The sequence below is a fragment of the Lutra lutra genome, chromosome 14 (assembly GCF_902655055.1).
Source record: "Lutra lutra chromosome 14, mLutLut1.2, whole genome shotgun sequence".
NCBI lineage: Eukaryota > Metazoa > Chordata > Mammalia > Carnivora > Mustelidae > Lutra > Lutra lutra.
Genome location: NC_062291.1, coordinates 26149064 through 26167995, shown reverse-complemented (window position 1 = coordinate 26167995; position 18932 = coordinate 26149064). Strand labels below are relative to the sequence as shown.

The window sequence follows — 18932 nt, the reverse complement described above, 5'->3', positions numbered from 1 at the left end:
AGACCTGCTTGGGTGGGAATTTGGACTTTGTTCTTTCAAGTCACTCCAGTCTTTTTTTTTTTTCCCCCATAGACTAAACCTTGACTTCTAAAATGTTGCTTAGTTTTCTGCTTCAGTATTTTCCTTTAGTGAATTTTATATCAGATTTTTTTAAGTTAATGAGCGTGATTTTTTTTTTTTAACTTGGAAAAAGAATTGTTAAATGTTAACTGGAGATTGTTAGAAACTCAGACTGCAGACATAAACTCCATGAATTTTCAGTTAAATGTTAAATGTGAGCTTTAACATGGTTTGTTTGAGCAGCTGAGTTATGTTTGAGAGCTGTAGCTGATTTATTTTAAAAATGTTTTTTTGAGGAGGGCTCATCTGTTCTCCTCTTCCTCATGTGAATGGAATGTGGTGCAGCATGGAGCCCCAAACAGGATACAGTTGTTCTAAGCATTCTTCCTATAGCGTGGTGTAGGCCCTACTAGAAATGCAGGCTCTCTACTATTTATTTTGGCTTTAGACTATTTTTAAAGTATGGTCAGACAAAGGACCTTAAAGGAACTCTTAATCCATTAATAAAATTGAAAAAGTTTTCTTTTCAATTATGAATATTCGATTTTAAATTAGTAATTTTATTTGAATTTTCAAAGGCTTTTTTTCAGCATTGGAATAATAGTCTTTTTGTGATAAGGGCCATATTCTACATTGACTTTCATCAGATGGTAGCTCATTGCTTCCCCTTAGGCTGTGGAAGTTCCTCATAGAATGATACATCTTTAGAGACTTGAATTACTTAGTTATGCGTGAGTTCTAGTTTCTTTACATTCCAGTACATCTAGACCCATGAAATATTTACTACAGATTCAACATAAAAACTGTAGGATCTGTTCACATTTATTTAAATATTTGTGCTTTTATTTTTAAAATGTGTTCGACTTGGATTCAGATACTAATAATGGTTATATCGTTGATTTGCCATTTTAAAAAATCATTATGTGTTTTAACTACTTAGTTTCATATGTTGTTTGTCTTTATAGTAACAGTCACATTTTCAGGATTGTTTGTTTAATGCATATTGAAACATTTCTCTAACAAGTACTGTAAAAGTATTTATCAGCACTTGCTGGCAACATATTTGTAGCTTAAATATAATTGCACATTTAAAAATTTGCACGTTGTGGCCCTATTTACTATTTTAAGAAGGCTGATATACTCGACCTCCATTTGTATTGCATCAGAAGTAGCCTTTTTTTAAATTAATTTTTTAACATTTCTGATAGGTAAATTCTCCCAGTGGCTTTCAGTTAGTTATCTTAAAATGAGAAAAAAATTTTTATTTTAGCCGAGAAACTAACTCAGTAATTTAAATTATGATTAGTTGACCTGTTAAAATTTACCCTTAGAATTCTGACCTACCTTAAAAAAGCTGAGTTTCTCAGAGGGTTTCTTCACAAGAACGTTTTTCATATTATAAAATGACTGGGTCTCATAGGAAATGCAAACCACCTGTATTATTTGCGTAAGAAAGAGGCACTCAGACAGGAGTTTACTTCTTTTTCAAATCCTACTTAATTGAATTGTACCTTTAGCCACTTAGATAATAGCTTTTGTGGACCTTTTTGTTAACCTTCACGAGTTGACCTGACATGGTACAGTTTGAAAAGAAATAGATCATTTGAATAAAGTTCAAGGAATAAATCAAGTCTTCTTGAAAAGGTGCCAGTGTTTTCTAGTTTACTAAAAACTAAACAGATATATAATATGAAAAATATTACGTATATCATATTGATCACATACCGTTAGACCTTTTAAAGTCTAAATTAGATCAGTGATCTTGAAAACTTTAGTCACTTGTTAGGTAAAATAATAGGATTTTATGAAATAATTTTAGGCATTTAGTCTTGGCAAATGGAAAATTCTAGTTGGCAGTAGTTGCAGGAGATACCTAAGTAATGGGGGAATGTCTGTTTTGAAAATGTAATTTCTCACCCAAATAAGAATACTCCTGATAATTATGTAGTACTTGAAAGGTTAGCCTTAGGACTAGGGAGAGAGGAACTTAAAATGGTTAGATTTTCTAATCATAAATACCGTAAATAGGTGGGGATGTAAGAAGAGTTTTTTCGGTCATATTAATTTAGGAAAGAAGATATTATTTCTAAGTTCATGGTATGGTATAGAAATAAGGCAAGTTTAAAATACTTCTCTATTCTCATGTGTTTAAGCTTTTTCAAAAACACTGTTATAGACTCCTCGATGAATCAGAAGCTTTAAAAGGAATTTCTTAAATAGAGAAATTAACTCCTTAAGAGCCACTCTGAACTAAAGATCTTGAGAAGTTTTTCCCCAGAGTGCGTATTAGTTGTGATTAGCGAGATGTTTAGATTTCGTTAAGACATAATATAAGAGAGGGGAAACACAATGGCTTTGAATCTCCTGAGGATTTTTACTGTCTGTGCCAAAAGCTTTAGTTTGTATCAGAATGATCACACAAGTTGGCTTGTAGCAAGAAAGATTTCTCTGTGTTATACAGGGAATTTATAAACTAAGTTAGTTGTTAATTCCATTTTCCAAACTTAGATTCTTTTATTATCCTAAAGCCAGTATGTTAAGTTTTTACAAAAGTACCAGAGAAGTGACACTTGATTTTATTCAAGTTGCTTCTGCTTCAAAAGTGTGACAGTAATTAAAAACTGCATACATTGTACCTTTGTTTCCTTCCTTCCTTTTCCCCTTCTGCCTCCCTCACTCCCACCCCACCCCAAGATCTGGGTATACTCCTTTTGTAAGAGATGAGTCTTCTTTAAAATAATCAAATGGCCATGGATCCCCACCTCCCAGCCCCCATTTTTGGTCTGTCTCTTAGTTTGATTTTTAAAGTAGCAGAGATCTGGACTTGAGAGGTGGTTTTTGTGTAATACTTCTTACCTCCCTCTTTTCCTGTTCCCTTCCCCCATGCTGCTCTTACTGAAGCAGCTGGATTTTTATTTGTGCTTGGGGCAGGGGCGGGGGCGGGGGCGGGTAGTACATCGGGTGGAGTTAAAAGACCAGATGCATCCTGATCATTTAAAATCCTTGATGTGAATGAGCTAGCAGAAAAAAATAACTGAACTATAACTGCTCTGTTTTTATAAAGATTAATACTTAGTAATTTTTAAAAAATGAGTTGGTAAATATGCTCTCCTACCTAGTTGACTTTTTCAGAAGCAATTTCTCATTTATTATCTTAGAAATTTTTATACACATGTATATGTGATTGTCTCCTTTTTTAAAATAAACAGCTTATAGATTACTTCATTCCTTTTTAATATAAAATATTTTATTTCATGGATAAAAGCATTTAGATTATAATATGAAAATACTGGTATTCTAAAGTCATTATGATAATGACATTTGTACATTGTATTCAAATATACTCTTAGTGTTTGAGTATAAAACCCAGAAAATAACCATTATGAATTTTTTTTCTCTTACCAGACTTTCAAACCCCTGGTTGAAAAAAGTATACCTAGTTCAATCACTGCGGTAGAATTCCTTGTAGATAAACAACTGGATTTTTTAACTGAAGATAGTGCCTTTCAACCCTACCAGGTAAGAAATTTTAGGTTGCTTTTAAAGTTAGCTAATCTTTAAACTTCACTGACGTTCAGATATTCTTTTAAATATTCAGTTCAAGCTAATATGTAGGTGTTCAAGGAAGCCAGTTCATTGAATAAATTTTGATGATAGGATAAATGGTTAATTTATCCAAGAATAGATTTATGTACTTAGAACTTTCTATGAACTCAGCAGCATTTTGTCACCGGGAATACACAAGTGATCAAAATTAAGTAACTGCCATTATAAATAATGTTCATCATTAGGAAATAACTGGTTAGATAATAGTATAAATTTATCTTTGTCTCCAGCTCTAAAGGTTAAGAATTGGGTCAATTAATATAATTAAATGAGATTAGTGTTTACTGTATGCATACAATAATGGTAGTTCTTCTATTCAAGTGGGGAGTTTCCTTTAGATTGTCATTAATTGTTCATTTTCCAAATTTTAGTTCCCAGATGCAGTTAAAGTACAAATACATTTACTTGGAAAAACATTTTTAGTAGGCTTTTAGATTCAAATCATGTGAAGAAACTCATCAAAAATAGTAGGCTAAATGAGTTTTTAAATTTCTAGTGAAGTGTTCTATCAGTTAATTTTTTTAAGGTAGAAGTAAAAATGCACAGAAGTTTGTTTTCTTTGTATATTTGGATTTCAGATTGAATTAAATGTCTTCCATACATTTTTTAAGTGTTTAAAATAATAGGTAACGACATTGAAAGAAAGGATGAGTGAAATAGTTTGACTTTTTTTCTGTTTTAATGGAGCTGAAAGTCAGTACTCCTATTTCATTTCAGAATAGTTACTGTTTTCTGAAAATAAATGTAGAGGTATCATTTCCTAAAATGTAGAGGCATCGTTTCCATGGAAAGAACAAGAGCTTGACTTAATGAGCGATGATTTATTTTGTGTGGACTTACAATACTTAGGGAATTTGAGCAGTTATATGCCTCTTCTGTTCGATCTCCTAAAATGAGATGATAGTTCCCTGAGTTAAATGTAATTTTGAAGTCTACATAGATGTGCTTTTGTCCTTTCACATGATTTTTATTTCATTAAATGCCCTAGTTTTTGTACTGTTAGCTTTTGTTCTTTCTTTACAATATTTATAGCTAAAACTCATAGCAAGTCCCAGTTTAATATTGGAGGTGTTAGAGCTTTTCCCTTGGGTTTTGTTTTGTTTTGCTTTTAATTGTGAATGCCATTTAGCTTACTATAGGCCTTCCTTATTATAATTTGTTTAATTTCTAACAGTCTTTCGGTGGGATTAGACTGGGTAAGTCTAGGTAAAATCAAAGGAACCTTCCAACCCTTAATGTTTTAATTTTGTGGTTGCTGATTAGCAGCACTCTGTAAGTTTCAGCTTGGATTTGATTTAGAGAAGTGAAATCATTATGTAGAAATTACTTTTAAAAATAAACTCTTTTGCCAGGTGGCCTAAAACTCCACAACATGTTTATTAAAATTATAATGATTGAAAGAATGTGCTGACATTTTATAGGGTTTTTTGTTTTGTTTTGTTTTACATTTTAAGCTTTTGGATTTGGTAGTTCTGTTATTTTATTTAAAAAATAAAGGCACAGGAACGAAAGTGTTACTTGATTTGGTGAATTGTATAATTGTCTTTGTTAGTAAGCCATTTGTGTTGCTCAGTTAGTATGGGCAGGTTGATCTCTGGCTTGAAAAATATTCCGTCTTCTAAAGGTGAAGTGAGTCTCTTGGCATTTTAACCATTTGTCTTTAACAAATGTGAGCACTCAGTTCCAGAAAATCAGAAGGAATTACACTAACAGCACTTGATTTAGGGATCCAGCATACCTTAATTTTAGAATTTCTTAGGAGTTTTAAAAGTAATTAGATGGTTTTACAACAGAGCTTTTTAACATGTATTTTAATATATTTAGTTTCTTATTAATCAAATTAAAAATATATAAGGATATTTACTCTAATATGTAAGTGATAGACACCTATTTTAACATTTTGAATGAAAATGTACTCCAGAGACCTAAGATGGCTCAGTCTCGGTTTTTCACATTTACTTATTTAAATGAGTTTGTGAAATACAGCTACATTCTTGATAAAGGAAACAGTTTTAGAGTTTATGTAATTAGAGTGGCTTTATCCCAGAATGCTTTTCTCTAACCACTTGTCCAAACAGTACATTAAATTCCTTGGCATCTTAAACATGGCAGCTGTTACTGGCATAGATTTTGTAAATAGTGTCTTGACATATCTCAACTTTAGGGTAACCCTATGTAAGTCAAAGGGAGCTGGTGGAAAATTGAACACGTTTTTTAAATGCTCCTATTTTTCTCACTTTAAATTTCATGAAGCAATTTCTTCTGAATCTAGATGTTAATTATCCTTTGTAGACTTCTTAAGTGTGATGGGGGAAAGCCTTCTTTAGAAATAGCCTTTGTGTATAGAGTGATGGGTACACACCACTTTTGTTTTAAAAATTCACACAAATTGCTTTGCTATGATTTTAAGAAAATGTTCTTATAGTGAGAATTCCTACCTACCATCTTTCTTCTTGGTTCTCAGCCGTTCTGTAGCAGTATACTCTTAAATTTCCTTAATAAAGTTGTGCAGCCCTATTTTTTTAATATATCCAAATAGTATCATATTGTTAAGGTAATAGTTAGGAAACCATTGACTCAGGATTAATACAGATCATTTCACTTTTAGGTAACTAGTTTGAATCCTATACTTACCTCTGATTTCAATGCATTGCATATCAAATACCATGTATTAAACTTGATCTGGTCACTTTTTTAGTTGGAAAATTGAGGTGCAATCCTCATTTTTACAGTTTTCAGTATTGGAAAGGAAGTTGAATGAGGAGAAAAACCAAACCAACATCTTATAGATAATAAAATCGATGTATATTAATTAGGTCACTGAAGCAGCATGGTATTGTTAATTCTGTTTTTTCCTTCCTTATGCGCACAAATGAGTTTCTGCTTCCTCCTTTTAGATTTCCTGATCATGCCTGGCTGCAGTTAACTTTCTTTGAAGTAGAGGGGGAAGGGAAAAGAGAGGAAGTAGGAGGGAACTTTGCAGATTATACTGTGTCTTTCAACTGGGAAGAAAGAGGAAAAAAACCAAGTTATTGATTCTGAAAGATGGCTTTTATAGTTTGGAGTTTTCTTAATATCTATTATTTTTGTGGTATTGTTTCTTTTCCTTGGAGGATGATTACAGAAATTTTAAAAAAATCATTTCATTAAAACTTGAAATTTTGATCAAGTTAATATAAAAAACAGTTTGATAATAGAAATATGAACATTGAACTTTTAGCATGATTTTGAAATCATCTTGTTCTGAGTTTTGGCTTCTGGCCATGCACACACCTGCAGTTTTCAGGTCGGTTGCTTCATAGAGGATATAGAAGAGATTATTTCTTACCTGAAAATTGTATATGACTCATATCAACAAATCTGGGTTGGTCTGGCTTGTTAGTCCAGTATTTTCTAGGGATCACAATTCTCTTTGTTTTTAAATGTAGTAAGGGATAATACGAAGGGCACTAGTTTAAAAGAACCATTAGAGATTTGAAGCAGAATGTGCTTGTTCAAACTCTTATGCCTTATGCTTATCTTATTATATATTAAGATTCATTGTAGTATTAAGATACATTCCCTACTATAAGGTGTACTACATCCTACATCCTTCATCCTGAAGGAATGATTCTTTTTTACATTCTAGGTCATAATAAAGTGATTCAAGTTTAGAGATAAGACTGTTAATTCTACAGTTTCTGTCATCATTGAATATAGACATTGAACTGTTTTACTAAATATTAGATATAGTACTCCTATGCTGTGAATTGCTGGCTGAAGGAAAAGGGAACAGGTGGAGCAAACCTGAGTATTTTCTTAGTACCTGGACTAAAAATTGCTTAAAGACTTGCACAGAGAAGAGTCTTAAAATATTCAGTGAATGATGTATCTGGACTTAATCAGATTTGTATATCTATCATTTCTGTATTGCTCAGTGAGAAGGTTGTTTTCCCTGTTTCAGTTCGTTTTGACCCACAGATTTTACATCATTGATGATATAAATTTATTGGCTGTGATTTCAGAATATCCCTAAGGTAGTTGTTGCTTAACACATCTGGTTTACTAAAAATAGCTCAAATGCTTGCCTAGTATAAATTACCAGTAGTTTGGGAGTGGAAGGTAGCAGAGACCTGTATTTTTTCCTTCTTAATTTTTGTTATTGTCCTATGGACTTTGGAATTGCTTCACAACCTGGATGAGATAATGCGCATGAGGTAAAATTCAGTCCCCTGTCAGCCAAGGTGAACAATTAACTACTAGCTTGGTTGTTACTAGCCAGATGTTTTATTTTGTTGAATTAAATATTTGATATAAATGAGCCACTGACAAAGTTTAAAAATCTTGTTGGTAGTCATTCATTTCACGAACAAATTTATTCTAAGCCAGGGTACTATGGTGGCACTACTAGTAGTTTATAGACGGAAGTAAACAGAACTTCATGATAGTTAGTATTGCTTCAGTGGGTAGAGAAAAAACTTTATTTTTTAAACTTTTCTTTATTTTCACTTCAGTTGTGTGTAGATCTATCATTTTAAGATTGACATTTCTGTAGAGGAAATGGGATTTTTGACTTGGTACAGGATTTATTAGTATAACTGTATAAATGTTTCTGTCCCAGAATTCTTCGCAGATTTGTTCTCTTCCTGGTATAAAATTACTTTTTCCCATTAATTTAATTAACTAACAGAAAAAAATAAATAAATTGACTTCCAGATAGTGTCCAACAAATTGTTGTTTTAAAGAAAGAAATTAGAGTTTTTAAAAATATTAACTGTACGTTCATTAAGAGATATGTTTTATAGGAATTTATAAGAAACACTGGAAGCATGCCTTTTAGGATATGGGTGTGGAACACGCCAACACGGCCAACCCCCAAGAATGAGAGTTTTGCGATGTGGTTGAGAGAGGGAGAAACAGGCCCAGAGCAGAAAGAGAGGCTAGAGCTCTTAATTTGTGTTCGACTGTTTACTCACTTGATTCTTCCCCAGAAGGGAGTCTTTAAATGGAAATTTTATGCTTAGACTCTACTTCCCTTTGACTTACACTTAAAATTTTTTAATGTCTGACCTTGGAAACATCCCAACTGACTTCATTCATTTAACGTTATTTAAATGCTGTGGTTTCCCTATGCACAGCATCCTGCTAGGTGCTTAATGGTTTAAAAAATTAATATACTAAGTCTCAGTACTTATTTTTTTCCCAAGTACTTTATAATTCAGAACAAGAACTTATGTTTGAAAATAGACCTGATTTAAGGAGTCAAAAATACATAGTAAAGACTAGGAATACAAAGAAAGGAGAAATTAGTAGAGATTGAAATGGTTACTCTCTTGAAGAAGGTAGAACTTGAATGGGATTCATTTAAATGGAGATGAAAGTGAAAAAGTAAGGTCAGACATTTGGCAGGAGGGACAGCATTATCAGTGAGGAACGGTGGAGGTATATTAGGAAAAGGTAGAATATCAGCTAGAGAAGAGGGTTTGACTTTTAATAGTAGAAATCATACTATAGTAAGTATTATGGGGTCAGATGAAAGAGGGAAAGGATTGCTAAGCACAATTATTAAGTGAATTTTTTAATTTGTAGCCAAATGAATCATTGGAAGCTTTGAAGCAAGAAAATAAAATTTTCTACTTAACAGTGGCATCTGATTATTATAATACAGGAGAAGCAGCTAATTGATTGGGCCTTCACTAGAGTCTTTTGTTCTAGAGAATCAGTATAGCATAATGGTTAAGAACTTGTGTTTTAAAGTCAATTCATGCAGACATGGTTTCAGATCCATGCTATTTGCTAGCTCTGTGACATTGGGAAAGTCTCAAACATTCTAAATAAATGGTTCTTTCATGTACAAGTAGAGCTGTTGTCTACCTCAGAGTTGTAAGGAAGCTTAAATGAAATATATTGAGCTATTAACTGCATACAAACTGCTCAGGAGAAGGTACTTATCTAGACAGATTCTGAATTTCTCTTTTTGTAAATAGTATCTTAAACCTTTTTGGTAGATCTTTGAAACTCATTTCTCTTTCTGTCATACATATCCATTGAATATTTGTCTTCTACCATCTACAGTTAACTTTTAACAATCTTTCTTATTTGTTGTCTCTGGAACTCTTAACCATTTCTTTCTACAGCTGATTATAGATCAATTTTTTAGCTGTTTGTACAAGCCTTGGTCAGTGCTCCCTCCTCCCCCCAACCCCTTCAGGGAAGTTTATTTAGATAAGATTCAGTTGGTGACTTGTTAAATTATTTTAAGAAAATGGTATTAGAAAAGATGCAGAACCCTCCCTTGTGATACTAACCTCCAAAAGACTCTCTTACCTTTTTTTCCACAGGGAACGTCAAAGGTTCCATTTACTGCTGATAGTTACTTAATATCTTTAAAAAGTGTAAGTGTTATTAAGCAAGTTACAGAATTCTTTTTCTTTATTTGGCTGTGGTGAAAGGCTGTGCGAATATAGTACTATGTTTTGGAAGTCCTCTAAGCATGGAATAAGAGTTGGACTATATATGACCTTCAAACTTGCTTCTTAACACTAAAAATTCTGTGAACTTAAGGTGGAAAAACCACCATTCTGACCAACATTAACCTAAACAAGTTAATCCCTGACTAATTATTTTAGTCTCAGAGATAAGAGACATTCCACCTAACTCTAGGTTTATCTCAAAAGGGAAAACTAATGAGTCAGGCAAATCAGAATTATACAGGTTTAGAGTAACAGAATTGTTTGTATTAGTAGTACTTACCGAGAGAGCTTTATTTTTTAGTTTCTCTTACTGAGTTATATTTTGACAGAAGTTGAGCACTTTCTCAATTAGTCTCTGAGTTTTTGTATGCATCTTCTTTCTCCATTTCATTTTGCATTCATATTAGCATTTGATTGAAATTTAGAGGTGCATTGTTGCCATAAAGTCAGTAAAAATGAGAACTGTGAGATTGTGGGATATACAGTCTGCCAAAAGTGTAAAAAAAAATATAGGATCATAGCCATAGCTGTGAACTGACTGTTGGTGGATTATTGGCATGGTAGGATCAGCATCTGTGGGCAGGCACTGGCCTGGGGGTGGTCTAGAAGATGAGGCCAGAGCAGGAAACTGCTATTGTGTAGTACTTGGCTTTATTCCATTTCTAGTCAAAAGTGACAGCTTGCAGTAGTAGAGCCAAGCTGAAGCCTAGAAAGTAGGATGGACTACAAGAAAAGGGGAACCAGTAGTTAGAACAGTCATTGTACTTCCTTAAATAAGTAGGCTTTTTTAAAATTTAAAGTTAGTACATAATGTTTTAATATCTAGTAGTTTTATGTTACATTCTGTTTAAGTTCTTTTTTTTTAATGTCCCACCTACCTGATTTTTTTATCACTGTAATTTCAAAAATAGTTACAAAATATGCTTATTAACATCCTACAAATCAGGTGTGTTGATATACCCAAGTGCATATCTCCTGATATTAAAAAGGGAGTTCTTCATTTGTAAAAATTGGTTGCAAAACTTGGTGTGTTGAAAATGTATCCATGGAGTCCAGGAACATGTTATTTTGACTGAAATTTGGCCCAAGTGTGAGCTGTTCTGCAATATTCAGATTAAAAACATTTATAAGTCACAGTCTGCAGTAATTCTCTCTTGGTCCCAAATCTGCTATGATCATATGCTGAAAAATCTGCCAGTCTCTTTGTAATTTTTTGTGACTGCTGTTATGAATTTAAAGTATGTGAAATTATGCTTGTAGACATCAGATTCAAAAGATGTAAGCCATCTTAGTTACCATTGAGAAAGATTGTCTAATTTCTGCCAGTCAAAATAGGTTGATACTATTCTTCTTACCCAATTGCAAGTTCTTACTAAAGCATAGCCATATTATTTTAAAATCTCAAGATTAATATTTTTATTTCTTAGTGTGTTAATATTTTATATTTGTAAAACTTGACAATTTCCAAAATATTTCCATGTGCATTATTTTAGTAAATCCTTATGGTATTCTTATGAGTAAGACAGATTGTATTATCTTAATTTTGTGTAATGTTTTCAGGGTATACATATTAATTTATTTAGTTCACACAAGTCTTTGAGAAGTCTTAATTTCCAAACATAGGTAGCTAGAAACCCACTTAAACTAGCTTAAGTAAAAAAGGTGTTGGGGGTAATACAAAGATACAGTAGGCAGTGTCAGGGATAGCTGTAGCAGAAAGTACAGCTGAACCTTGTTCAGAATAGAATTAGGAACTAGAAAGTCAGGAACTCAAGTCACATATTCCTTCTTCCCCTCTTCTTCAATGTCCTTTCTGCAGACATGTTTCTTCTGCTTACTCATAGGTTTTGCTTCTCATAATAGTAGTTTCCATGTGACTTTTTTGTGTATCATTGTCAATTCACCCACCTGCCCCCCCTTACTAGAACTTTTAGATCTAATATTTGTGTTTATTTGTAAAAGTAGAGCTAGAGAGTGTAGGAGAATGAAAGTCTGAAAGGGGAAGATGGGAGGAAATATGAGGAAGGGAGAGACAACATGACAGCAATTTTTATAGGCAAAGAAGGTGAAGTTTAAGGAAGTTGTGACTTCGCATCGAGGTTCATTCAGCTAGTGGAAGCTGGCATCATTCTTTATTTGGTGCTTTATTTTCTCAGAGTTGACATCTTTCCTAAATATTAAATTAAATTTTTTTGTCATTTTATTGCCCACAATTTCCCTAGACTTTTCAAACACTGGCATCTAGCTATACTCCAAATCTGTGCATCATTTTCAGACCCAGTTTGTTCCATAGGCAGAGAATCCAAACGGATTAAGACATTTTGCACTCTCCTTATTTTCTCAGCTGCCTAATTTTCTTTGCTGTGCATACAGGTATCCTGAATCCTAGATTTACTCAAGGTTAAAAGTGAAAAGTAATGGAGTCCTTGGGGCACCTGGCTGGCTTAGTGAGTAGAGCATGTGACTCTCTGGGGTCGTGAGTTCAAGACCCATGTTAGTGTGGAGATTACCTTAAAAAATAAGTAAATAAATAAAAGTTTTACATGGAGTCCTTTTCAGAATCTTGCCAGAAGAATTGTCTCTAAAATCCCAACTCTTCTAAGCTTCAGACTAAACGCAAAACAGCACTAGCCCTTAGTCAGTAAAAAATAAGGATTGGGGCCCATTCATTCATATATTTAAGGGCCTGCTGTTTTGTATTCAGCAATACAAATAGCTTGCCTTCATGAAGTTTATAATCTAATGGGGGAAGCACACACAGAAAAATGTAAAAGTAAATACAGGCAAAATGTGGTCAGTAGAAGACACCAGGGAGGTATACAGAATCTACCCTAGTTGTGGGAGAGGTAGAAAGGATGCCCCTGTTAGAATAGGTGACCCCTAAACTGTCTCAGGATGAATGTAAATTAGTTAAGTAACTAGGATAGCAAGGCTGGATAAGTATATGAAATCCAGTAAAGAAGCAGAATTTGTGTTGAGTGGTCTGCTTGAATACCTAACCATACCTTTCCTGTGAAAGTGGACTGATGGTGATGAGGTTTTGTTTTGTTTTTTAAGATTTTATTTGTTTATTTGACAGAGAGAGCTCACAAGTAGGCAGAGGTGGTGGGGGTGGAGAGCTTGGAGGGAAGCAGGCTCCCCACTGAGCAGAGAGCCCGATGTGGGGCTCGATCCCAGGACCCTGAGATCATGACCTGAGCTGAAGGCAGAGGTTTTAACCCACTGAGCCACCCAGGCACCCTGATGATGATGATGATGATGATGATGATGATGATGATGTTTTTTTAACCATATTCATTTGGGTTAGCCACCTGACTGACTTCAAACTCATTGTCCTCATAAAGTAGAATAATAATGGATATTTGTTTAAAAAGAAGCAAACATTACCATTTTAACCACTTAAATATATACTTCATTGACATTAAGTGCATTCACAAAATTGTACAGTTATCGCCACTAGCAATTTTCAGAGCTTTTTCATCAAACAAACTCTCCTCCTTAGTAAGTCCCCATTTCCCAGTAACCCCAGCCTCTGGTAACCTCTGTTCTATTTTGTTTGGTCTGCATGTAAAATGGTGTCATAAATATTTTTCTTAAGATTTTATTTATTTGTCAGGGAGAGAGAGAGACCACTTTTTTTCTTCACTTTTCTTCAACTGTGTAATTTGTCCAAATGATTGTTAACCCTAAAGATAAATATTTAAAGTGTACTATTCTGCCTAACTGTTGAAATTTTCTGAAGCACCTGATCAGTCCTTTTAGGGTATAACTTCTGTCATGTAAATTATTAGACATTAGCCTTGTAGAGAAGGTATGTTTTTAAGAGTCGAGGAAAAAAATCAGTGATTGATGAACTACATAAGATAAAGTTATTCATTCATTCCTGTGTGCCAGTCACTTTGCTAGATATTAGGAATTTATTTATTTATTTTAGAGATTTTATTTTTATTTATTTGACAGAGAGAGAGGTCACAAGTAGGGAGAGAAGCAGGCAGAAGGGGAGGGGAAAGTACCCCCCCCCCCCCCCCCCGCACTGAGCAGAGAGCCTGATGTGGGACTCGATCTCAGGACCCTGAGATCATGACCTGAGCGAAGGCAGAGGCTTAACCCACTGAGCCGCCCAGGCACCCCAGGTACTAGGAATTTAAAGACAGATAAAATACTTGTGTTTTTTGTTTTTTTTTTTTTCAGGTCAGGGAGAGGGACATAATTACAGCAATAAGCTGAAAGTTCTAAAATTGAGGTATGTTCATACTGTTCTGTGCTGTGAACTCAAATGATGCAGTAACACCAGATATTTGCCTGTTTCTTTTTCTTAATTTTATTTTTTCCTCAGAAGACAATGATGGGAAAGAGATAAGGAAAGCTAATAGTACTAATAATATTTCTCAATAGGGTACTGTAGTAGGATTCTCTAGCAAAACAAAACCAAGAGAGAGAGAGTGTGTGTGTGTGTGTGTGTGTGTGTGTGCGCGCGCGCGCGCGCGTGTGCATGCGAGTTTGTGCACACATGCATGCTCCAAGCTTGTGTAGAGAAAAAGGAGGTGGAGGGAGGAATTTTAAAGAGTTGACTTGTGTAATTGTAGGAACTGGCAAGTCTGAAATCCACAGTGCAGGCCAGCAATCTGGAAATTCTGGCAAGAGTTGATTTTGAGTCTGAAGACAGTCTGGAGGTAGAATCCTTTCCTCTTTGTAGAACATCATTCTTTTTTCTTAAGGCCTTCAACTGATTGAATCAGGCCCAAATATATTATGGAGGGTGGTCTGCTTTACTCAAAGTCTGCTGATTGAAACATTAATCATATCTAAAAAGTACCTTCACAGCAACATCCAGACTGGTGTTTAACCAAACAGCTGGGCACCAGAGCCTAGCCAGGGTAACATAAAGAATTACCAGTATCGGGCATTATTGGTATTTGATTCTTTGCTTTGTAGTTAATTATAGGATGGTAGGCATCTCTGGCTTTGGCACAGTTAAGTGTCTTTACTACCACTTCTCAGTTGTTATGCTAATGGAAGAAAAACATCCTCACACATTTCCTTCCCTCCTCTTTATTTAGAGCTTTTGGGCTGTAGATTAAGATAGTTGGAAAATTTATAAAATGACCTAAATGTGAGAAAGTATCATTCTTTTCTCAATGTTACCATAGTTTTGCTTCTTCTTGAGGCTCTGGTGCTATTACTGGTTCCCTACCAATCCAGTTTCATTCCAGATCACTTTCTTAATCACTCACATTCTCCAAGACATAGTTATTTGATTATTAATCATAATGCGTAATATTTTCCCATCAGATTTACAGTTGAATAGGTATACCTATATATCTTAAATATATGAGTGATGTAAAACAGTATGGATTAAAAGAATCCCGTGTTTTTCTAGATATTCTTTGCCTGGGAGTCAGGTATTCTACATGGGAATAACGTTATTGTTCCCAATTAATAATCTTTCACCTCTCTGCCATTTCTGGAAATAGAAAATTCTGTAAAACAGAATAAAAAATCTGTATAGGTAAGGCTCCCTCATGAATGTATAGACTTCAGACCTAGAGCCTTTCAGACATTATCCAATATGCGGACTTCAAAACACAATACCTCAAAAGGATTTCTTTCTTTAAGATTTTATTTTTGGGGCACCTGGGTGGCTCAGTCAGTTAAGTGTGGACTCTTAATTTCTTTTCTTTTTTTAATTTTATTTATTTACTTGAGAGAGAGAGAATGCACAAGAGAGGGAACATCAGAGGGAGAAGCAGACTCCTCGCTGAGCAGGGAGCCCAATGTGGGACTTGATCCGGGGATCCCAGGATCCTGACCTGAGCCGAAGGCAGTTGCTTAACCAACTGAGCCACCCAGGTGCACTGGACTCTTAATTTCAGTTCAGGTCATGATCTCAGAATCCTGAGATGGAGCCCCATGTCAGGCTCCATGCTTGGCACAGAGGCTGCTTGGTATTCTCCCTTGCCGCCGCCCCCTCTCCGCCCCCCTCTTATGCTCTCCTTCTCTTTCTTTCTTTTTTTTTTTTTTTAAAGATTTTATTTATTTATTTGACAGAGATTAAAGTAGGCAGAGAGGCAGTCAGAGAGAGAAGGAAGCAGGCTCCCTGCTGAGCAGAGAGCCCGATGTGGGGCTCGATCCCAGGACCCTGGGATCATGACCCGAGCTGAAGGCAGAAGCTTTAACCCACTGAGCCACCCAGGCGCCCCTCTCCTTCTCTTTCTTATATAAATAATTTTTTTTTTAAAGATTCTTTTTTAGGGGTGTCTGGGTGGCCCAGTCATTAAGTGTCTGCCTTTGGCTCGGGTCATGATCTCAGGGTCCTGGGATTGAGCCCCGCATCGGTCTCCCTGCTCCATGGGAAGCCGCCTGCTTCTCCCTCCCACTACCTCTGCTGTATTCCCTCTCTTGCTGTCTCTCTGTCAAATAAATAAAACCTTAAGGAAAAAAAAAGATTATTTGTTAAATAATCTCTGAACTCAATGTGGGGCTTGAACTCATAGCCCAAGATCAAGAGGCGCAGGCTCTACTGACTGAGTCAGTCAGGTGCCCCCAGAAGGATGATTTTTTAAATTTTTTTCCTCCCCTATCCACTTCTGTTTTTAAGGAATTAAGTTCCATCACATACTAAGGATTCCTTCCAGTGCTTAAAAAGCTCATTGTTGAGAATTTTTCTTAATGTTTATTGCACATACATTGTATCAGTCAAGCAAATTTGCTTTAGTTGGTATCTTCTGACTGGCATGTTGTTTGTGTTGTGGAGGATTATGAGACTCTGCTCTGGCCAAAAGTGTAGTTAATTAATGATGTTCACTACCAGCACTATAAAGGAGTGGGCAGAACAACTGGTTTGTTTTTATTGGTCTTGATCACTTCCAAGGTATCCCTTTCCCATTTTGTCTTGTTCCACAAATAGGTGTTAAGTATACGTATTTGTACTAAAATTTTTATTAATGCAGTTTGGATGATGGCACAACTTGGGTAACTGCCTTTTGCCCCCCAAACTCCATGAACTTTACAGTATCTGATTTAGTGCCAATATTGTTATAATCAAAAATAGTTTACAAATGAATCAAATTTAAAAGTAAAGAAGAACCAAAATCAGCATTCAACAGTTAAATGAGTTACCATAGTTTTTGAAATTCTGTTATAAGATACATAGTCATTTACATACATTCACATATATAAAGTATATCTTACTACGGAATTTTGGCATTTTGGCTCTTTCAAGGGGAGGAAAAAGTTTATATCTATTAAAGTATCAGACCTTGGTAGTAGCACAACAAGCCAATTTGGAGTCAGATCCTAACTCTGCTGCTTATTCTGAAATGTTGGGCAAGGGATATAACCACTTAAGAGTTTATTTTTCATATATAAAATTAGGTATGTAATACCTGCCTCACAATAGTGTTGCCATTGTCTGTGAGATAATAGAAGAACATTATGGGGGCTCCTGGGTGGCTCGGTGGGTTAAATCCTCTGCCTTCAGCTCAGGTCATGATCCCAGGGTCCTGGGATCGAGCCCCACATCCAGCTCTCCGCTTGGTGGGGAGTCTGCTTCCCCCTCTCTCTCTCTGCCTGCCTCTCTGCCTACTTGTGATCTCTCTCTCTGTCAAATAAATAATAAAATCTTAAAAAAAAAAAAAGAACATTATGGCCTATAAAATTCAGGTGATAAAAAGAATCTTTAGGTAGGAGTTTAAAAATAAATAGGTCTGGTTGAGTCAATCTTAGTTCATGACATATGTGCTTTCAGGAAGCCCATTAGAGGTAACTTTTTTAATCCCTAAGCAGACAAAATAGATCTCATTTTACCACTTTACCGAGGGGTTGCATATTTGATGAATTTCCTGTATTCTAGTTTTCTCTTTGTTTTTTTTTTCTTTTTTTCCAGCCAAGATACTAATTCTGTTTTATATTATTTCAGCCATTCTTACTAGCACCTTAACTTCCATATGCCCGTTATGCGTTTGTCTTTCTGTCACATCTGTGTTTTAATTTCCTATCCTGGATCACTCCTATTATTTATTTTTTCCATTTTTTAATACCCAAAGATTGCACTGCCCATCAGTGATCACATGTGGCTATTTAAGTAACAGTAATTTTAAAAGTTCGTCAGACTAGCCACATTTCAAGTACCAAATAGCCATATGTGGAACAGTGTAAATATATAACATTTCCATTATTACAGAAAATTCTCTTGGAGAGCCTTGCCCAAATGCTTAAAAGCTTTTTAAGGCTAAAAGGCAGGAGAGGGGCGCCTGGGTGGCTCAGTGGGTTAAGCCGCTGCCTTCGGCTCAGGTCATGATCTCAGGGTCCTGGGATCGAGTCCCACATCGGGCTCTCTGCTCAGCAGGAAGCCTGCTTCCCTCTCTCTCTCTCTCTCTGCCTGCCTCTCTGTCTACTTGTGATCTCTCTCTGTCAAATAAATAAATAAAAATCTTTAAAAAAAAAAAAAAAGGCAGGAGAAAATTATGCCCAGGTATTTTGGTGTCATTGTATTGTCTCTGATCTCAGCTGATCCTTTTGTACCAGTTGGCATCCTTTTCTGTGCTCGAGTTTTCATTTCCTGAAACAGTTATTTTAAATTATCACTGTTCTACTAGGCTTCCTCCTTTTCTCTGAGTAGAAGACCTTTCTCCTGCAGCACAATGGAAATGGAGGTTACAAGCAGGAACCCTCTTAACTTCCTGTCCTTAAACCTGTTTTTGCACCTTTCCTTACCTCCTTTTCTCTTTTCTCAGAGGTGTGTTCCTTTTTTCAGTTTCCTGATTCAGTTTTACAAATATTTATTGGATACCTGCTATGTCCCAGGCACTATTT

At 35.2% G+C, this 18932-nt stretch overlaps 1 protein-coding gene across 9 annotated transcripts in view; it reads left to right on the top strand.

The window, feature by feature from the left end:
• JMJD1C (jumonji domain containing 1C) overlaps positions 1 to 18932 on the top strand; it is a 337814-nt gene that overhangs the window by 245191 nt on the left and 73691 nt on the right. For all 9 annotated transcript variants that reach the window (XR_007122613.1, XM_047701577.1, XM_047701572.1 and 6 more), the window contains one exon: positions 3466 to 3579. Coding sequence is in view for 3 of the 9 variants with exons in the window: in XM_047701572.1 (XP_047557528.1) it covers positions 3466 to 3579 (114 nt within the window). In the remaining 6 variants the exon portion in view is untranslated. The remainder of the gene's footprint in view (positions 1 to 3465; positions 3580 to 18932) is intronic.